Source organism: Thalassophryne amazonica, chromosome 13 (genome assembly GCF_902500255.1).
Source record: "Thalassophryne amazonica chromosome 13, fThaAma1.1, whole genome shotgun sequence".
Taxonomy (NCBI): domain Eukaryota; kingdom Metazoa; phylum Chordata; class Actinopteri; order Batrachoidiformes; family Batrachoididae; genus Thalassophryne; species Thalassophryne amazonica.
In genome coordinates this window covers 74622705-74646051 of record NC_047115.1, presented here as the reverse complement: position 1 = coordinate 74646051, position 23347 = coordinate 74622705, and the positions used below count along the sequence as shown (strand labels likewise).

General features: G+C 40.1%; 1 protein-coding gene across 1 annotated transcript; it reads right to left on the bottom strand.

Moving 5' to 3' along the window:
* Window positions 1-1678: 1678 nt before the first annotated feature.
* On the bottom strand, window positions 1679-22307 carry cdc42ep3 (CDC42 effector protein (Rho GTPase binding) 3). The gene is made up of 2 exons (XM_034184814.1): window positions 21789-22307; window positions 1679-3529 (listed from the first exon to the last, which is right to left on the bottom strand). The coding sequence occupies exon 2, from the start codon at window positions 3304-3306 to the stop codon at window positions 2233-2235; it is 1074 nt and encodes a 357-aa protein (XP_034040705.1). The 5' UTR covers window positions 3307-3529; window positions 21789-22307; the 3' UTR covers window positions 1679-2232.
* Window positions 22308-23347: the final 1040 nt, after the last annotated feature.

Sequence of the window (23347 nt, the reverse complement as noted above, 5' to 3'; positions counted from 1 at the left end):
AAGCATAGAATTCCAGATAGTAACCAAGGAGCTAGTTGTTCCTGCATGAAAGACAAATAGCATCTAATGACCAGTGTTGCCAGTTACTTTGAAAAAGTAATCCAATTACTGATTACTCCTTGAAAAAGTAACTTAGTTACTTTACTGATTACTCAATTGTAAAAGTAACTAAGTTAGATTACTAGTTACTTTTTTAGTTACTTTCCCCAGCTGTCGACAACAACCCTCTGCCACCTCAACATGACAATGATACTCGTTTTGCCAAAACTCACTTTATAGTCACCCTTTCTTGGCTTCAATGAAAATCAATACTTGTTTTATAAAAAGTAAAATAAAGACCTGTTTCTTGACCTCATATTTAACGGTTGACAGCACTGTAACAGTAACTGTAACAATTTCTAACATACATTGTTTATAAATGTAACTATTAAATTCTTTCTAACATTTTTCTAACATTTAAATTCTCTCTAAACGTTTTACTTGTCGAAATTATTATTATTATAAGTAGTATTAGTAGTTGTAGTAAAAAAAAGGCTTCAAAACTGGATCTTTAATCTAGGGGTGTTGTGGGGGGGGCACATCCTTGCCCCACGCCCCCATTCCATCTGGATTCGCCCCTGCTTTGGCGTTTGAGCACAAAGAATGGATAACATTTATTTATGCAGAAAACATGACCAGATTTACAGGTAAGAAAGTTATTGCGTTTTCACATCATGTTGTCCTCAGAAAGAGAGTTTAGGTGTATTTGAGTGGAAAATAGTGTTAGTTGTTGACACGTCGTGGAGGATCAGCTGTTTTTAGCAGCAGATACAGAGCGGCTCAGCTCAGAATTCTAAATAAAGGAGGAAAAAGCATAAAAATGTCTTTGTAAAGCTCAGTGCAGGTGTGCTGTTGTCACCGCGCTTTACGAGGTTCAGGACGAGTCATAGCTGCTGCAGAAAACCGCGGATGAAAAGCTCACAGCTCGCTTAAAGTGGGCAGTTCAGTCGAACCCCGACCCCCTGCCCACGGTTAATGCTTTAAGTTTAATGCTGCTATCGACCCACAATGCAAAAATAATAGTAACGCACAGTGACTTGGAGAAGTAACTTTAATCTGATTACTGATTTGGAAAGATTAACACGTTAGATTACTCGTTACTAAAAAAAGTGGTCAGATTAGAGTAACGTGTTACTAAGTAATGCGTTACCGGCATCACTGCTAATGACAGACATTTAGCATGTAAGGGCGTGTTTATTCAAATTTGCAATTCATGTATATTTTGTATGAGTTATATTGTAACCTGCGGTCTTTTGATGTCAGTTTTAATGACAATTTCTGGGGCACTTCTAAAATATAAATAATAATAATAAAAGAATTAAAGAATGGCTGTTTGTGCAAAATGTTTTGTAGGGGAGCAGTGGTCAGAGGGGGGGTCTCGCCCGGGGAGCAATTCAGTGTAGAACCACCACTGCTTACGAAGTCAGAAGTAAGATTCTGACTGCCATCTCTGTTGGCAGAGGTTTTATGTGCTGTTTCAGTGTTTAACAGAATCCATTCCAGTGTGGGTTTAGCCCTTTCATTACATATCAAGGATATCCATTCTTTAACATTTGATTAATTTTGGTAAGAAGGCAAACGTGAATGCAGAAATCATGTAATGCGCACATGTCCTGTAACAAACTAGACTGTCTACATGTATGACAAAAAGACTTTATTTGGCTTGCAATTTTTGAAACACAACTATGCATAGTGTTCTGTTGATTGAATGTGGCCAGTGAATTATGTGACGAACACAGAGCAGTGATTTTAAAAACACCATGAAGTCAAATTTATAAGAAAGCCTGAGAATCAAGATTATGTTTAAAAAAAAACAAAAAAAAAAAGCAAAGTACCTCCATACGGGTAAGAATATCATGTACATACTGCTGTGGAAGTCACAGGAACACAGATCTATCATCTGTTACTTAATTTAATCTGGAAATCAAAGGCACAATGGCTGTGTTTTAGCTGTAAATCAATAGCACATGCATCTTCAACATGCTGCTGGCATTGCAAACAATAAATGAACAACACTCCACAGACGCTAGAATGGTTACGTGTTCCAACAATAAAAACATAAGCAGCTCTTTCAACTATAGCTCATTTTCATCACAATGATATATCCAGACACCATTTAGATTGCTTTATGAGTCTTTCTGTCTCATGGCTATAGTTAATAATTCCCTTTCTCCTCTTGGGGCCACACACAGCTCAAGGCCTGCTCTTCGCTGTGGGCCTATCCATTATGTTGAGCACATCATCCAGGATGGAAGGGCCCAGATCAAGTTCAAGGGAGAGAAGTGACCCGGTGATCTGGGTGAGGGAATCCTGTGATGTACTCTTCTGCTTGGAAAACTCAAATTCAAAATCACACATGCGACCCTCTTCCACCCCACTGTCTCTGTCCACCCACTCTCCATTGCATTTGGAGAGCTCCTCATTCAAGCCCAGGGTAATGTCATTGTTAAAGTATCCATAACCATTGCAGTTGCCACTGAGATTCCCACTGCCATTGCACATTTCCTTCTTCAGGTCTCCTTTTCGATTGAAGCTGCCAAAGCTGTCGCTGCTTGTGTTGCTGTTCAGGCTTCCGTTAGCTTTGTAGATGCCGCTGCTGTGGCCAATACTCCAATACGAAGACAGTTTGTCGTACTTGTTTTCACTCCTGTTCATTTTGTTAACCTTAGCAACTGCCTTAGACATTGATTCTTCTTTATTTTCCATTAAATCCAGGAGAACGTCAGGCTTTGATTGGACGTGGGGGGAGGGAGATGAAGGCTCATTGCTGAAGACATCCATGGAGCGCAAAAGAGCATCCATTTGCAGGATTTCCACTTCCTCAACAGCATTAGGTTTCAAGGGTGCTGTTGGGCCTACTATGTCCTCCAGTGGCTCTGGTGGCTTGGAGAACCCAGTAGATGAGATCATGGGAAGGGTGAGTGCCTGGCTGCCACCAATAGATGGGAGGGAGATGGCATTCTTGAGAACTGGCGATGGAGTCTCAACAAAGGAAGCATCAGAGGTGCTGTTTGCTCTCAGAAACTCAGTTGGGATGCCCAACTGAGAGTGGACATCTGCCTTCCCCGGTAGGAGCTCATACTTTCCTTGGAGGAAGGACATATCTCCAAAGGCATCTCGCTGCCCACCCCTGCCAATATGGATGGTGTGACGAAAGTCTCCAAGGGGGGGACTGATCATGTCTGGGGACAAAATATCTCTCAGACGGCACTTTTTGCCCTTCTTATTATTAGTGGGTTTCAGGTAAATGGGTGCCTTCGCTGGCATGGCTGCTAACTGTGAAATATATCTGAGAAATGAAGGGCAGAAGAGCAGAAAACCTCCTTTTTTTCTGGATGTTCCAGGAGAAGCTTGTGTTACATTCTCAGCAATCCACTAGCCATAAATTTCTCAAAAACTATTTTCAGCAGTCATGTCATTGATCAGGAAACGTGAGTCCGCACAGGACTGCAGATGTCTGGAGATGTAGAGAGGTCAAACAGCCACTTTTCTGAAAGCAGAGAGAAATACAGGACATGTCAGCATTCAGATGATGACTTTACTGCCTGGAGCTTCATTACACCCAAAAATAGATTCAAAATCCAAAACAAACATGAGCTCAACACTTGCAGATTTACTGAAGGTTGCTTCTTTTTTGAGCACTGACACTGACACAGGACTCTTGTCCTCCAATAAATAAAGAAATGTGGTCACCAGCACCACAAAAAACACTCTGGATCATGTTCAGAAAAACATCCTCAGCATCTGTTTGCATCTGGCAATCATAGAAGCCAGAGGATCAAGCCTGGGTCTAAAGCTTTTTGCTGCTCTGTTCTCATTTCCACACAAGCCTCTGTTGGCCTCCATGGATGTGCTAATGCCGAACAGCTGGACCTCAGATTGGGAGAGGAGAAGCGAAAAGGATTTTAGTAGGATCAGAGCACGGCAGGAATGGACTACTGCTCAGACACGCACACAAAGAAAAACAGGGAGGAAGAGGGAAGGAAAGGGTGTTTGTGCGATGTGAGATAGAATGAAAGAGAAAAGGACTGCAGGGTCAGTGGACGTGCAAAGGAAGGCGATGCGGATTCTGTTTGAGCTTTGATTGGCAGAGGTTCACCTATAATAAAAGCTTTCCTTCACTTTTAATAAGGGCTTCTTAAAAGTCCTCCTCCATCCTCATAACAGTTTTGCACCTTAGGAGCTCTCTTAAGCCCAAAGATGCTTTTTTGAATAACTTTTATCTTACCAAGGGAAAATTCTAAGAAATGTCTAAGAATTCGAGGAATGCTAAGATTTTTCTTAGAATGACGTCACTAAGAGATACTTTTAGCCATATGCTGTGTTTACACATAGGCAAGACACGTTACGAATGTCATATTTGTGTAATTCTTGGCACATTCCTGACATTCTTAATGTGACTTAACGCATCTGAATAGGTTTCTTAATAGTGCGTGTTGGTGCGTGATATTTGTGATTTTTGTGGAGCATGTATTTGGCTGTCAAAAAATCTTCCACAAATGTCACGCACCACCCTCATTTCGCCTCATGAGGTGGAAGTCGCAATTAAGTGTGTTGATCCGTCTTGATTAGTGGTGATCCTTAATAGAGCATGACAGCGTTCTTCTCTGACCTGCACGCAATTAAACCCTGCTGCACCGCATTCAGTTTCATTGTTGCCATATGCTGAAGAAGGACAGTGACGCCAAGTCATCTAAAAGTCTCGTTCCAGTGCTCCTCAGTGCACTCCTGCAGGTGTTCCACCCCCTGCATGTGCCTGATATTTGGGAAAACGCGCAAGACGAGAGCCATATGGAGCCACACATCTGGCTCTCTCAGTCTCCTCCTCCTCTCTGCTGTGGATTTTGAGGAGCAAACTGGAGCGAGCAGAATTGTTCAGCAACTGATGGTAGGATGAATATGGGGGTGTGTATGGACACAATTCGCCTCATTCACAATGTGACAGAATGTAACGATGCACTGTTACGTGCAATAGTGCGCAACAACGTGGAATAATGCAGAACATTATTCTTGACCGTGCGTAATGGTTCCTGATAATTCTCCAGCAACTCATGCCATTATAACACATGGTAGCAGGTAGCAGCAGTTCGTGAGGACACCTCTCTGACTCAAATCATCACATTCGTGATCAGCGGCCTGTATACTTTGTGGCATTCGTGACTTGCTGTCATTATGTGTAAACGCAGCATAAAGGCCCTCCTGTCCTGAGCACCAACAGCTTTTCCTGTATATTTGTTTTGTGAATTGTTCTGTAATTTATGTCTGTAGCATGGCCCAAGCAGAGGGTCACCCCTTTGAATCTGGTCTGCTTGAGGTTTCTTCCGCAGAGGGAGTTTTTCCTTACCACTGTTGCTCTGGGGGTTAGTAAGGTTAGACCTTACTTATGTGAAGCGCCTTGAGGCAACTCTGTTGTGATTTGGCGCTATATAAATGACAATAAATTGAAAATAAATTGAAATGCTTTGAGAATACGGGCCCCGGAGTGTCTTAAACAGACAAGATGGCAGAAAGACAGAGAGGAAGGAGAGATATTCTCCATATGTTGAATGACAATGATTCAGTAACACACTACCAGCTTGATGGCACAGGGATAATGTGTGTGGTGGACCTCATCAGGAATGAGCTTACTTTTCCCACCCAGCGTAGTAACATAATAATGCCTGAGATGAAGGTCATCATAACACTGCAATACCTGGCAGTAAATTCAATAGCATTCATATAATTATTATATAATTATTAATATCAAAGTAAGCATTGCCAGCAGCCAGAGCCTAAACTTGCCTGTTTGAGAAGAACTTGTGTGCTTGTGTGCTGCAATCTCTGCTCTCGCTTTGGTTTGCTTCTCACACTCATCGCTTGTGCACGATTACTAGTATTGAGAGTAAACGTAACAATAAGCTAATCAACATAATAATTGGCATGTGAATGAGGTAGGTTCAAACAATTTGGAGCTGTGTAACAATTCATTCAATTTTGCTGAGTTTCGTCATCATGACATTTATTGATTTATTTTCATGATTACACATTTCTTCATACAGTTCAGGTTATATGATCAGTTGATTTTGCTGTCCATTCATAACTAGGAGCGCGGCGCGTATTTGTTTTTTTCTCTTTCCCTTTTTGTGACAAACAATCACAGCTCTTAGAAGACTGTGGTGAACCCAACCTCCTCACAAAGATAAAAGTTTCTGTCCCCTCCTTGCTCAGAGTTGCTCTCAGGCACTTCCTGGATCACTCTTAGCCTAAAGATTATTTGCCAGGAATCTTTAGGCTAAGCTGGGAGCTCTCTGAGAAGACTCTGAGATTCTTTGTGAATATGGACCCGGGTTCATATGTGTGACAGCGTTTTAGGGCCACATTGATGTTGTTTTTTTTTTTTAGACTTCAAGAGTAAAATAATATTACAAGAATAAAGTTGAAATTTTAACACTTTGAGAATAAAGTCATAATTTTACGAGAATAAGGTCGGATTTTTATGAGAAAAAACAAGTTTCCTGGTTGACACAAATCAGCACAGCTAACGTAGGCTAACGCTATCATGTGGAAGCAGCCTTAGAAGGTTTTTTTTGGAAACAGCCTTAGAAGTAAACTAAACAGTGCCTAAAACTTGGGTTTATGAACAAGCAAAACTGTTTTATTGAAGTTTGACGTGGATGCGGCGCAACAGAGAGAAGTCACGGAGACTGTTTTGTGTGCTGTCAATGTTTCATTTCCGGAATCAAGCTTTTTTCTCTTTCACAATTTTATCGTAAAATTACCACTTCATTCTTGCAATATTGTGACTTTTTTCTCGTAATAATATGAGTTTTTTTTTCTTGTAATATTACGACTTTATTCTCACAATATTACGACCTAATTCTCGAAGTCTTAAAACAAAAAATTAATCAATGTGGCCCTAAAACGCCGTCATACATATGGTACAATTCCTTGTGATTAATAGGGCAGGGAAAGGATTAATGGACTCAGTGAGTCGGTAAGTCCCCCCCCCCCCCCCCAAAAAAAACTACTGCCTAGTCAGCTCTGAAAGTTTGTGTTGTTCTACATACAGGTGTGAACCTTCTATGGGCCATGCTGACATTTTTAACAATCACAATGATCACAAAAAAAAAAAAGACAGGCATATCAAGTTGCTTTTGAAGCCTGGTTCCTGACTACTGAGGCCACTGCTGCTTGTGAGGTAACTACAAAATGAATTGTCATGATGATGGTGCCTGGTTGCACACAGCAGACGTTTGTGATGCTGGCCAAGACATTTGTAGAAATTCTAGAGAAAGAGGAGAGAACAGACCATTTGAAACAACAGTAACCACGGCGGATGGGAAAAACACACCCTGAGGAAGGGAGCTGACATTGTGTAGGAGTGTGCATGTGGAGCACCAGCGAGGGGGATTGAGCTTGCCCATTTATAGACATATTTACTCATGAGAGGTCTGTCAGCAGTGACCGTCTGACGGAGCACACCGCCGCACAAAAGTGCCTGGGCGGTCAAGGTTTCGGTGAGAAAACGTCCACATTCCTGCTGCGGCCAAACCCACAGTGATACACTGCACCGGTCTTATCACAGGCACTTTAAGTAGGCTATGTTTATTCAGCAGACACATTAGTGTGGAGCCTGTGTATCCGACTCCAAATGAAGGCTGCATTAGCTGTACATGCATTTTCAACAGTTTGCTCTCCGTTTGATGCTCCCTGTTGAAGTTGTTGCTTTACCACTTTTATGTTGAAAGAATATATCTCAGATGGTGCCTGCCCGCCTGAAAACATTACCACATACTGTTATGTATTTAAAAAATCTGGAAAAAGTTTCACGAGAAAGCCAACAGGCTGCTGCATGCCCTACGTGCACTACACACCACAATATAAATGCACAAGTAAATATGCATAGCTCTGTAAATAATGTTTTTTGAAAATGTCTGAGTTTGTGATATGACTTCTATGTACTGTCATCAATCAAAAATATTGTACTGATCGATATATGCTTTAGATCAACCAGCTAGGCTTCTTGATTGTTGAGATATACAAAAAAGGCATTTTGTTAGACCATGTTTTCTTTGACCTTTGATCAGACTCCTCCAAAGTCTAATGATCCGTCTGTATCCATCTTGGTTTTTGAGATGTACAAAAAAGTTTTTTTTTTTTTTTTGGACAATGTTTTCCTTGACCATGACATTTGATTAAACTACTCCAAAATCTGACTACCTCTAGATATGTAGCCAAGTAATTTTCCCACCAAATTTGATTGGTATTGACTTCTTGGTTGTTAAGGGCCCCTTCACACATTTGCGATTGTGCGAATTCCAAATTCGCAATTCGAGCAAATTTGCTCGAATTACGCATTAAGTGCGCATGAAGCAGGAATCATATGCAAACCGTGTAATTTTGTAGCTGCTTCCAACGCCTCGTACATCTTTGGGCTCCACTCTTTCTTCACCACAACAGTCCAAAGCTGCCAAAATCCATCTATCAATCTCTTGGTCCAACTTATGCCTACTCCTAACCAAGACCCAGAGATATTTAAACTCTTCCACTTGGGGCAATAACCCTCCCTGACCCAGAGGAGACAGTCCACCCTTTTCCAACAGAAGTCATTGGTCTCAGATTTAAAGGTGCTGATTGACATCCCAGTCGCTTTACAGTTGGCCTCAAACCTGCTTAATGCAGAACCACGTCATCCACAAAAAGCAGAGATGTAACTCTGAGGTCACCAAACTGGACAACCTCCAAGACCTTTTCCAAGTCCACAAAACACATGTGGACTGGTTGGTCATACTCCCAAGACCCTTCTAATATCCTTGCAAGGATAAAGAGCTGGTCCACCATTCCAAAACCAGCATGGACACCACATTGCTCCTCCTCAATCTGAGCTTCGACTAATGGTCTACATCTCCTCTCTAGTACCCTGGCATAGGCTTTCCCAGGGAGGCTGAGATGTGTGGTTCCCCTTTAATTGGAACACACTCTCCTCACTTAAAGTTAACCAATCCAGAAGTGCTTTTCCTGACTTTCATATGACACTGTATAGATGTGTCAGTCATGACAGCCCAACAACAGCCAGAGACTTCAGCATCTCAAGGACAATCTTTTCCACCCCCAGTGACTTGCCACTGAGGAGTTTCTTTAACTACCTTGGTGACTTCAGTGAGCGTGATGGCACCAGATCTACTTGAGTCTTCTGTCATCCTCTACGAAGGGCATGCTAGTAGGGTTGAGGAGATAATCAAAGTGTTCTTTCAACTGCCTGACAACATCCACAGTCTAGTTTAGCAGTTCTCCTTCCTTGCTGAACGCAGCCTGGGCTAAGAACTGCTTCCCTTTCAAACACATGGTGGCTCTGTGGTTAGCACTACTGCCTCACAGCAAGAAGGTTGTGGGATCGCTTCCTGCTTGGTCCTTTCTGTGTGATGTTTCCATGTTCTCCCTGTGTTTGTGCTGGTTCCCACCGGGTGCTCCAGTTCCCTTCCACTTCCAAAGACATGTAGGTTAGATGAACTGGAAACTTTAAATTGACTATAGGTGTGAATGAGTTTGTCTGTCTATATGTGACCCTGTGACAGACTGGCAGCCTGTCATCTCGCCCTATGTTCCCCCGTGACCTTAGATTAGAGTAAGAGGGTATGGAAAATGAATGAATGAATAATCATCATGATGTTACACTTTTATGTACATACTTAGCCAAAGTTGTCCTACCCAGTTTTGAAATTATTGTGACAAAATGAAGTGGAACTGGATAGTTCCCTTGGTGGAACTCTGCTCTGCAGCCAAGAACCTTCTGGTGTGAACGAGAGGCTGTTCTGTGAGCAACCTGCCAATCACAGCAAGACATTCTGCCATGTGATATACACCTCCACAAAGTAATGTGAAGGTTTCCAGTAACACTCTCTGGAATATGCCGGGCTGGAAAACAAGAAAAGTGCAGCAATTATACTCAAAAGTGACAAATGAGTTTTGCAAAGAGTCTCCACTAATTTGGTGGTGTCATGATTTAGAAGACGACAGATTGAGCAATGTCATTTCCAACTGAACCAATCTGCTAAGCGAGCACAAGAGCCAAGATTTCTTTCTTAAACATTTGGTGGTTTGGCTTCTCATTTATTCACACAGTGTTTTTGACAAGTGAGCTAAATCAAAGCAATCATTTGACTTCTTATTCCTTCAATCAAACAGCATGTGGAAGTCGAGAGCAACAATAAAATGAAAACCAAAAGAGATCTCATTCCTTCAAGACGTGGTGGTGACCACACTGGAAGCTGAAGCAGTAATTCCGAAACATGAATCAATAAATAACTAGATGAAAAATGAAGAGATTTAAAGGAGTTGGCTCCATAAAATGAAGAAATTTTATCATCATCAAATGGTAATGATATAGTAGCTAGGGGGGCAGGTTCCAGGATCAAGCCCTTCCTAAAGTTTCCCAACCTTTCTATACATACTTATGGGCACAACTTTTTGAAACACTGATCCAAGTGAAACACTAAACACACTTTGCTTCTGAAAATGATTTTGTCTTGAAATACCTTTAAACACTGAAGGAAACAATTACCATAGAAAGCAGCAAAGTGTTTTGAAATGCTCAACACACAGCATGAAACAATTAGCTGAGATGATTCACTGTTTCAACACACTTAAACCACTGTTCTAAAATAATGAAACATTAAATCAAAAACTTGCTTGGTTTACTGTCTGAAGTGGAAAAGCAGCATGAACCTGCATCATGAACCTGCTTACATAAAGCATATCTGACTACTGCACCGCATAAATAGAAGAAAAACTCTGTGCTCAACTTTAGACGAGGAGTTTGGTGGTCTTTGGCACAGTAAGCTTTGGCGGCCCCAAATGAGGCATACCAGGAACTAGAAAAAGTTGCAGTTCCTTGATTGGCCGTTTGATGCTGGCTATGGAAAGGAGCAGGTTCTCATAGAAGCCCATGTTAAAATGTCCAGCTTGGCCCGTCCCCCACCCTTTTGTCAGCTCCACCTGCAGACCTCGTTAAAAGATCTATTGTGAGAGCCACAACAACAAACTAGAGCGCAAACATCCGCTAACACTAGTTTCCAAATCCACAATTTTTTTTTCCTTGGAAACAATTTTCACTGTCAAAGTCCTATTAGAAGCGTGTTTTCATAAGCTAACATATAATAGAAAATATAGATCAAAAGGGTTTTTTAATGTTAAAAACAGATACCCGCTAAATCTGCAATACAATCAGATGTGGATCAAACTCAGTCTATTCATTGAGAGCGTCAGTTTGCACCTCACTTTCAAATATGAGAGTGATTGGGGGTTTCAATGTTAAATTCAAATTGCTGCAAAATCTGTAATCTGGATCAGATCTGGTTCAAACTTTGTCAGTTGATAAAGGATATCATGTTGGGAAAGTGTCAGTACACGGACCCACAACAGGGGGCGCAAATGAACGGACAATGGAGAAAGTCAAATAACAAGGCTTTACTGTTGTGAACGTGCACAACGAATACAACCAATCACGAAATGGACAACAGTCAATTCACAAAAGTGTCGTGTGGGCAGGCTCGAAGATAGGAGACGCCTCTCCAAGGTAAGACCCGAACCACACGGCTTCCTCCGCCACAGGACCCCGGAAATACTGGAGCCGCCAAGTCCCGAACTCCCAGGTGGCCACTGCCTCCGCGTGTCGGACCTGGTACTGCTGGCGAGGAACAAAGAACAGTTAGATGGGGGCGCGTTTGCACCCAAGACTCCGAACAGCAGGGAAGTTACCTCCACCTCTCGTTGGAACAGTAATCCACAAGCTATACACTAATCCAAAAGGATACACTCCGTCAGCCTTGATACGTTACCTCGTAGGTAGAAACGATATCTCGGCAATGAGGTGGAGGTGCCGTCCTGCTGATATACCCCACAGATGATTGCCGTCAGCTGTCTCAGGTGATGGGTGACAGCTGTCACCGTAGCTGCTCACGTGAGGCGGCGGCGCCCTCTGGTGCCTGGAGCCCGCACTCCAGGCAGGGCGCCCTCTGGTGGTGGTGGGCCAGCAGTACCTCCTCTTCAGCGGCCCACACAACATATCATCCTACATATGAAAGAAACTTGATCTTTTTTGACAGAGTTATGAATTTTTGAAAATTCATTCAATGTTAAAGATAGGGATTTTTTCCCAAAAATTTTCTAAAACATTTACTTTTAACCTATGACCTTGGAAACTGAATCAGTTCTTGCCTATCAGAATATGAATCTTCAATAAAAATTTAATAACAATATTTGAAAAATTGTGGGCTCCAGGCTGTTCACAAACAGACAGACAAACGTCATTGGTGGAGGTAGTAACTGCACAGGATATGAAGTATGAGGTGAAATCTTGTTCCTGTGCAGGTTTTCATTGCACCACAAACCTGGTGAGACACTACGGGTCTATCTATAGACATGCAAACTGAGAGATGCGTGACATGTGTGAGTGTGTTGAATGGCAACGCTGCACTCCAAGAGTGCTTGTATATTCGAGTGCTGCCATGAGTGTGACTGGACCAGTTGGCTGACTGGGAGGCAGCAGACTTAGGAGAAGGAGAGCGGGCTTGTTTATGAATAGTGAAAGGGATGAAGGGTACTACTGCAGGATTTTAATGGGGGAGGTTTGATTCACTCATGTTTTCCTTCAGTTTCTCTTCCACCCACTTGTGTTTTCGGCATCTCTCCCCGTCTCCACCGATCTATCATCTCTGACCTTGACAGCTGGTGCACACTGGACTGGGATGTTGGGTTTGAATCGGAAGTCAAACAAATGAACCCCCCAAGCCGAATTTTGCTTCCTGCAGGATCAGTGTATCCAAAGTGATGGTCATGCTGTCGTTTTCAAAGACAAGGCAACAAGATGCCGGTAGAAATGTTTATGATGGATTGCACTTTTTAAAATTCAAACGTCTGGGCTGTGAACACTGTTCTCTTGAGTGACCTGGCTGTGTTTTATCACACATGATAATATTGGTCAGCAATCAATCATAATTGTCCAGCAGTAGAGAATTCCCAAATCTCAGAGCAATCTCTGTGGTCCATCCCACCTAAGGTCAACACTTGTGTCCCGTTTGAAGTCAGCTGGTATGCTGAAAGCCTGAAGGTCTGACCTTCACGTCGGCCCCCGCATGGTCACTCAGTTTGACAAACATGATTGGAATTCCACCACCAGCGAAGTAGGAGGAACATATCATCATGTCAGTTGTGTTTTTTACTGTGAGAATGAACTGAATGAGTAACTGAGTATGGCCGTGTTGATCCAAAACACCCAAAGTTTTATTTATTATTTTTTTGGCTGTATCAGGAAGTGCATCCGGTGTAAAACTTGTGCCAATTAAACATACAGATCCACCTTGGATTTGCTGTGGCGACCCTGTGTGCAAACAAGGGAGCAGTCGAAGGGACTTGCTATTAGATTATCTACAACGGCATCCATGAAAATGCATAAAGCTCAACATGTTCTTTGGAAATGTATTAGCTCCACCTCATTGCACAAGTAAAATACCCTATCAAACAATGTGAAAGAATTCTTTGTGTGTGTCTTGATCTGTCATTTATCCATGCTGCATAGTAAATCTTTTAAATTCATACGTACAAAGAAAAGTTATAGTTGGTAAACAGTGTTGCCACAATTACTTTGAAAAAGTAATCCAATTAATGATTACTCCTTGAAAAAGTAATTTACTTACTTTACTGATTAATAAATTTTAAAAGTAAGTTAGATTAGTAGTTATTTTATTAGTTATTTGTAGCAGCTACCGACAGCACCCCTTGCCATCTCAACAAGAAAATAACCCGTTTTGCCAATACTCACGTCATAGTCACCGTTTCTTGACTTCAAGGACCATAAATACTTGTATTATAAAAAATAAAATAAAGACATCTTTCTTGACCTCATATTTAACTGTTGACAGCACTGTAACAGTAAAAGTTACAATCTCTAACCAACATTGTTTAAATAAAGATAACTATTAAATTCTTTCTAACATTTTTCTAACATTTAAATGCTTTCTAAACATTTTTGTTGAAATTAGTATTATTATTATTGTTATTATAATAAGTAGTATTAGTAGTATGAAAAAAAATGTCTTCAAAAGTGGACTTTTAGGGGTGTTGTGGGGAGCCATGCCCCCCCACTCCCCTTTTCCATCTGGATTCACCCCTGGTTTGCTTTCTGAGAAGGAAGAATGGATAATGTGTATTTATGCGAAACCAAGATCAACTTGACAGGTAAGGAAGTTTTATCAGCATTTTTTTTTTTTTTTTACATCATGCCATCCTCAGAAAGAGACTTTAGGTGCATTTGGGTGAAAAGAAAAAGTGTTAGTATTTGTTGTTAACACATCTTCAGCTGTTTTTAGCGAGGACACACAGCGGCTCAGAGAAAAAAGCGTTAAAATATCTTCGTAAAGCTCAGTGCAGGTTGTGAGACGATAACTGTTTTTTCAACTCGGAGCTACTGCACAAAACCACAGATGAACAGCTCACAGCACATTGAAAGTGGGCAAAGTGGGCAGTTCAGTCGAACCGCAACCTTGAACTGCAACCTCCCCTAAGTAACGCATTACCGGTATCACTCTCAAAAAAGTGGTAATTATTTGTTTGTATGTTGATTTATGCAAGCTTGTACATGTCCTGTCTTGTTTAATCAGAAATGTTCTGACCACCGTGCAGACCGTCATGAAGTCTCATTTCCATAAGGAAGCACCCTAATTGATCATTTATGGTCACAAACTTTCCTTTTAGTCATTAGTGTGTTTTAGACGTAACATGAAATAAACCAGTCAGGGTGTCAACTGGCATTGCCTTTAAGAGACAGGTGCACCAGCATCTGGCGTGTTGCTATTTATATGGTCAACTCAGAAATGAGAGGCCTTCTGGTGAGGAAACGATTATTTGTAGTCATTAAAAGATGTAACGTGAAAATGATGACTGTGTTGAGCAGAAACTAGCAATAGCATGTGCAGTGCACGGTGTGCTGCATTGCGCAGGGAGGAAGGTATGTCCAACAGCAATAAAGGCAAAAAAAACAAACAAAACAAAACATCCTGGCAGCAACAGAAATAGAAGTTTTGATTGAAGACGTGTACAGAAAGAATGTGCATTGGAATTTTCAGCAATAACTTGACAAAGCAGAACAGAGCTGTACTAAAGTCTGTCTCATTCATGTGCAGAGTAATTAATCAAATTATAATCTGATACATAAAATAAGTAAATGGGGAAAAAACCCTTATGATTCACACAGAACTGAAAAAACCCTCAGTGCTGCTTTTTAAACTCTTACATGATTTAACTGAAACATGCACATTATGTTCTGCCAAGAAGGACGTGCAGCTTAAAACATGATGAATCAATATAGCGATCATAAAATTCCGAGATCCACGCTGGTTCCATAGGGGATTGAATAACATGGAGAGGGATGATCTGCTACAATGATCTCATATGAATGGGAGCAGCTGAAAGAACATGGTTTAAGAAAACTGCCTCTAAACGTACTTTCTACTACCTGTGTTATTGATTTTTATCGTTCCATTAAGGTTAAATAGTATCATGTTTATGAAGTAAACACCATCTTTAAAAAAAATACTATTTTACATGTCGGCAGAAAAAAAAAATACACACATAAAGTATTTACTAGCATGTTACCCGTGGGGATCTGTGGGCTCTAGATTGGGTAGTGTTTATAAAATAGGTAGCTGACATTTTTGTGGTAAGTGTGGTAATAAATTAAGTAAAGGTTGTATAATGAGTTGGAATGGCGTGTAAGTCCAAAATGTTTTTAGAACCTTAGACCTCAACAGTTTTTAGAAGCACTCAACCCTTTTATTTCCTGTTAATTATGTATTTTTTAATGTTAATTTACTGTTTGAATGCATTTATAAATTGTTTGTTATCATACACATTGTTATTATTATTAATTTGTTTTATTTCTACTTCTATTTTGTCATTTGATTTTTAAATGGACCAGAAAGGAAATAAGTGTTTTCACTTTCTTGTGTCATCCATGTATTTTTAACATATTTACAATTATATTATGTACTTTCATTGAACTAAAAATCACTCACCACACTCACGCTTTTAATACAAAGATGACTTACCACCCCCTGCTGGAATGACGTGTGAGTCCAAAAAGTAGTTAGGAACATCCATTGTTCCATTTTTGCAGCGTTCACCATTGACCCAAAATACATAAGCATACCAAACAGCAAATGTCACCTGTCCAGTTTCTCTGTGATTGAAGTTGCCCACTTGTACACATGAGTGTGCGCATGCACTTTTAATTTGACAAACAAACATGGTGGCAAAAGACATTAAAAACACTACACATTTCACTCATGGTACCAACATGAAACTTAAGTCACTCATGGTTAAAGCAACATGAGACTTAACTAAACTAACTAAACCAACTGAGCTACAATAGCACAATAAATGAATAACACTAACAACACTGTTAAACTAACACAAACTGCAATAACAACATTTAAAACCTCAAAACCCAGAACTCCCATGATGCATTGCAGCACAATGTCCATTGATTATTGGTTAGCTAAAATTGTTAATTTCTCCAAAAATGTTTGTTCTGTCAACTTTCCGTTTTCACAGCCTTCATCCTTGACCCAAAATACATAAGCATACCAAAATGGCAAATGTCAGCTTTCCCTGGTTTTTGCGTGAGCTAAGCCACACACACACACACACACACACACACACACACACACACACACACACACACACACACACACACACACACACACACACACACACACACACACACACACACACACAGAAGCCACTTGGCTATTATAATATAGATGTGGTTTATGTGACACCTGAATAGATCCTTGACATTTGATTGATGGATTGTACATCATGTGACACTGATTATTTGTGTCATTGTACAGATAAACAGTCCACTGTGTGACTGACATCATTTACCAAATTTTGTTTCAATATACTGTATTTGCTGTGCATTTTGCTTTCATTTATAATGCATTTTGGTCCCATTTACCATCCATTTTGGTTCTATTTACTATGCATTTTGGTTCTGTTTATGTGCATTTTGGTTCCATTTGCCATACATTTTCGTTCAACATATCATGCTTTTTGGGTCAACTTATGGTGCATTTTAGTTCCATTTACTGTGCATTTTGGTTCCAATTATGGCCCATTTTGGCTCAGTTTTACCATCCATTTTGGCCCCACTTACCATGTGCTTTGGTTGTATTTACCATGAATTTGGTTCCATTTATGTTTGTTTTACACATTCTGCTTAAATTCTCAGTGGTGCTCTGCACAGCGGTGTCGGTGGCTCCCCTGCTCGTCGCAATGAAGTGCTGCGGATACAGAACCATCTCTGCCTCAATGCTTTTGGTTTCCTATTCTGAGAAGAAGCATCTGTCTAATTTTAAGTAAAATATCAAATGACATGGCTCTATTTCGGTGTCATATACACCAAATACTGAATGTTTTCAATTTGTGCAAAGGAAAAAATATGTTCCATCTTTCAACTCATTGCAAATATTCTTACAGTTGCACTCACGACCATTATTTGTATAATAATTACTCTTAACTGTTTGTGATTCATTTGATTTTTCTACCACAAGGTGCTGAGTATAGGCATGGTCTGAGGTGTGCGTAAGTATACGCACTTTTTTATGTTTAAAGGTTATTTAAACACTGGATATTTTAAGGTTTAAGTCATAAAAATAATTTTCTTTGGCACCACTATAATTGTATTCTTCAGTGTTTAGATAAGGGTTTCATAATCTGATATTGCTAATATAATTAAAATTCATGCTCTCTGGAAACAATTAAGAATTTCAACCCCTAAGGGGGAGGAATTCAAGGGATCAGATGCTATGACCAGCATTTTATAGATTTGCAAGTGATATAAAAGCAATCTTATGGATGTTAACGTAAGAGGAGTCACAGGTAATCTCAAAACCTAACATGCTCACACGCTCTTCCTCCTGTACTTAGTCTGCATGACGGTGATGAAGAAAAAGACATTATTCACTATGGAATTTCCCCCTTGATAAATATGTTCTCTTCGTTACAAAGAGCTGGAATTTTGCAACATGTTACAAAAATAAACCTACACCATAATGCTTGGATTTTGGTAGAAACTAAATTTTCTCAGTTTTGTGAAATTTGAAAGGCTCCATAGCTTTAAATATAAAATAACTGTATCACACACTTTGCTTTGTTTAGGTACATTTCTGCTCATATTCAGTGGTGATAAATGAGGTCTTGGGGTATTTGCTTTCCAGATTATATCTTGAATGTAATGGATGTTTTCATGCAAAACTATTTAAAGTTCCATAAACACTGCAGAATTGCCTCAAACTTGTTTGCCTCAAACTGTTACAAGTTAGAGACAATCTACCGGTCAACTTTAATAAAAATTAGTTCAGTCCATTCTGAGAAATCCTACTGACAAACCATTAAACACATACACAACCATAAAAGACAAACTCTGTGGCCTATTGACCCAGTGAATCCATTTCTGCCCATCTGCAGCTAAGCAGGTGTATTTTGGGAGAGAAGTGGACCAAGGGCAGATTTGCACTCTGTTTTTGGACACAGCCCATAAGAAGCTCCTTGGCACGTATTTCTTAGCCGATGTCACCATCGGCAAATACGGCAGTGGGTTTCAATTACGCCTCTCAGGAAATGAGGATCGAATGCCCCTTTCCTCAGATTTGCTTGCCTGAGCATCTCTGCAGTCACAACACGAGCCACAGGATAAAACTAGTGTGTCATCAGGTCAGCGGCAGCTAGCCGTCTGGATGCAAAGTGGTGTGGAACCTCTAAAGCATCTTCAAACTGCTTTGAGTCATCATCTCATGTTTGAGGTTTCGCTATTAGCAAGGGGCAGCTGAAGAGTCGCGAGGACACGGTGATATGTCATCACTGGCATGTGCTAATTTAAGTAGTGACTCCTGATTTGTCTGGGTATTTTCAGACACTTGATTTCATGTGTGGTATATCTGGGTCGGTATATTCTTAGACTCTACCGTGGTCTGAACAGATGCTACACTTGAGTGATGCTTTATAGCTCTGAGGCACCGTATGCAGAAATGCACCACGGTGATGCTGTGTGCAGCAAGAACGCACGATTTACCCCTGGGGTTTTCTTCGTGTGTGTCGTTTTTATTTATTTATTTATTTTACACATCTTAAACACATTTTAAATATATTTGTGTGTTTTTAAGGAACTGTCGACACATTTACACATTTTACAGCCTTTGTTAACATTTTAAACATGCTTTTAAAGAACTTTCTATTCTTTCACACATTTTACAGCCTTTTCAAACATTTTAAACATGTTTTTAATGAACTTTCTATTCTTTCACACATTTACACCCTTTTCAAACATTTTAAACATATTTTTAAAAAACTTTCTATTCTTTTACACATTTTACGCCCTTTTCACCATTTTAAACATGCTTTTAAAGAACTTTCTATTCTTTCACACATTTACACCCTTTTCAAACATTTTAAACATGTTTTTAAAGAACTTTCTATTCTTTTACACATTTTACGCCCTTTTCACCATTTTAAACATGCTTTTAAAGAACTTTCTATTCTTTCACACATTTACACCCTTTTCAAACATTTTAAACATGTTTTTAAAAAACTTTCTATTCTTTTACACATTTTATGCCCTTTTCACCATTTTAAACATGCTTTTAAAGAACTTTCTATTCTTTCACACATTTACACCCTTTTCAAACATTTTAAACATGTTTTTAAAAAACTTTCTATTCTTTTACACATTTTACGCCCTTTTCACCATTTTAAACATGCTTTTAAAGAACTTTCTATTCTTTCACACATTTACACCCTTTTCAAACATTTTAAACATGTTTTTAAAGAACTTTCTATTCTTTTACACATTTTACGCCCTTTTCACCATTTTAAACATGCTTTTAAAGAACTTTCTATTCTTTCACACATTTACACCCTTTTCAAACATTTTAAACATGTTTTTAAAAAACTTTCTATTCTTTTACACATTTTATGCCCTTTTCACCATTTTAAACATGCTTTTAAAGAACTTTCTATTCTTTCACACATTTACACCCTTTTCAAACATTTTAAACATGTTTTTAAAAAACTTTCTATTCTTTTACACATTTTACGCCCTTTTCACCATTTTAAACATGCTTTTAAAGAACTTTCTATTCTTTCACACATTTACACCCTTTTCAAACATTTTAAACATGCTTTTAAAGAACTTTCTATTCTTTCACACATTTTACGCCCTTTTCACCATTTTAAACATGTTTTTAATGAACTTTCTATTCTTTCACACATTTACAGCCTTTTCAAACATTTTAAACATGCTGTTAAAGTATTTTCTATTCTTTCACACATTTTACACCCTTTTCACCATTTTAAACATGTTTTTAATGAACTTTCTATTCTTTCACACATTTACACCCTTTTTAAACATTTTAAACATGTTTTAATGAACTTTCTATTTTTTCCACACATTTTACACTCTTTTCAAACATTTTAAACATGTTTTTAAAAAACTTTCTATTCTTCTATCTTTTTTACCTTTTGTCATATTTTAAAGGTCATTTTTTAACGTTTAAACATTTCTGTGTGTGTTTTTAAACATCTTTGCATAACTAACACGTTTTAACATAAATAATAGTAATTCAACTTTTATACATATTTAGTCTCTCAACTAGTCTCACCTCTAATTTAATTATGAGCAATGAGTCTGGGTCTTTGACGCGCACAGGCGGTTGATGTGGGGATGCACTGTGGAGATCGTCCTCTACTTTGTTCTTTTTTTGGTTGCCCCAAACTCTGTCTTCTCACTGGTAGATTTACACACTAAAAATGTATCCATTTTGCTCTTGGCATGTTAGCTAACAATGTTTTGTTTTTCCTTTTTTCCCCTTCTTCTTTTGTTGGTTAACAGTGTTTATAGTTTTTTTTTGCACCCCCCCCCGAGAAGAACTCTGACGCCCCTTAGTTTGAAAACCGCCTCACAGTTCGAAAACCACTGATTTACTCCAATCTTTTAAATCGAACCCAGGAATCCCCCCAGTTATTCCTATCAGTGCATTTCCTTACACATCTTCTAGTAGTTATATGACCTATGAACTAACTCTTATCTTAAAAAACAGCTCTGACATATAACAGAGGCCTTGACTTTATGAATCACAGAGACCCTCTCTGTTATAAAAAGCAAATGTGCATACCGCAGAGGGTAATGGTAGCCTTACAGAATAGAGTTAGCTGTTTGTTGCATAAAAACCCTTAAATTACAGGCAGCAGCCTCCATTTGGGGGCCCGGAGGCTCTGCAGTGGGACTCTTTTGAATAGCAGGGTGGAGTATTTGTCCTCTTTCTTTTTCGCTCCCCTGTGCCACCCGCAAGCACAGCCGGCACTTGCCAGAGTTGTCTTTGGCAGGGATGAGCAGGAAACGGAATCAAAGAACATGAAACATGAAGGGAATGTCAACACAAACGCTCGCCGTTCGAGCACTTTCTGACGGTTTAGCCGTAAAGAGTAGAGAGCGAGCCAGAGCTGGCTTGCTGGGGAACATGCCATAAACATGCAGCAGCGGGACTAAAAAACGTCTCTGAATATCATGCAGCTCTGCCAGTTCTGCAATTCTGTTGTATGTTTGACAGCAGCCTTGGGCTCTCATGCTAACGTGTGCCGCTGCAGACTTCAGATTACATGGCAGAAATAAAGTCTGATATCTTAGATTAAAGAGAAGATAATCCTGCTTCACTTACTTCATGTATGCTGATGAGATCCGGCAGAGATTGGGGTTGGTGCCCCAAGCACTGCAGCAGCCCTCGTGGATGCGTGGGTGGGAGGGGTGTATGTGTTTATGTGTGTGTGTGTGTGTATGCTGCGGCTGGCTGCTGTTCTGCTCCTGTGACTTGTTGACACTGCGCTGTCTTATGTCTCCCCCTCAGGCTGCACTTCTGCCGGACAGCTGTTTTGGAATTGCTCTCAGGCTCCTTCTCGCCTTCTGATGCAGTCAGTCTCCTCCTACCTCTTCTTTGCCCTCCTTCCTGTCTCTCTCTTTCTCGCCATGCAGCAGCACCTGTGCATGTCTGTCCCCTCTGCTTGTATTTTGGAGGATCCTCCTTGCTTCCTGTCCTCCGGATGGACAGCTGGTCGATCCACAAACCACTCGGCTTTTAGAGCAGAGGAGGCAGATGCCTGTTGGGACGTCAGTCTGTCTCGCTTCTCCAGAACAGCCAATTATGAAATGTTCAGTTTTCCTTCCCTCCTGCCTCTGTGTGACTCACATCGCACACAAATGTAGACTGATGTTTTCTTTTTCTCACTCTCAGAGCTTTTTTTCTCAGACAAAATTCACTTCACATTATTTACCATACTGCTGCTTGTAAATATGCCTAAAAAAGGGGGTGGGCAGATGCATAAGTGCATAGTCAATATTAAAGTGTAGTTACACTGAGACAGACTGAGTAATCTGATTACTAAAATACTGAAATAATTTGTTCGGTTCCAAACACTGACTAATCTGTCAGTCCCTGGTGGATTTGGAGCTCTAATGGAATGAGTGGACAGCCACTGGATGCGGGTGTGCAGCACTTTTGGACACAAACAGAAGATGAAGGTTTACCAGACGTCCACTTGCAAGCTTACGAACAAGTACAGGACAAAATGGTTAACAAACATGCAACCACCAGGGAAGCTCGCCGTCTGATGTCTGCTCAAAGTTTTGAGCATGCGCAAAACTTTCTGACAGATTCGCCGGACATCAGCTGACATCAGCTAACAAGGACAGCATTGAACAAATGAGAAAAGGATTTGTGCAGGACAAAAACAGACATGAATGGATATCACAATTTCATATCGTTACTCATACATTTCCTCAATCCATCACAGTGTGACTATAACCTTACATTCGATGTAACGCCCATTCCTTCCCAGCTAACCCTTAAATGGGTAAAGGGGTAGAGCATTGGTGACACCATGCGTGACCTGCGTGGGATGAATGAAGCCTGAACATACCCTCATCTCAGAGTTACCAAGCAAGCTATATGCTAACAGAATAACCTTGTTTTGTGTGTTTTATTAAAGCATATTTTTGGTGGCTGGACAGTGGTTTTCATGATGGGTGGCTTTGGAGTGGGTATTAAAAATTATGAAGGCCTTATTTCCTCAGTAACTGCATATTAACTGGACCTAAAGTTATCAAGCTACTGGTACTAAAAGTGCTAAGCAATGCTAACCTCGCTAACATAACAAATTAAAGAGCACAAAAATTTCAAGTGACTGAAATACCGAAACACTGACTTCTTAGATGATGCATTAG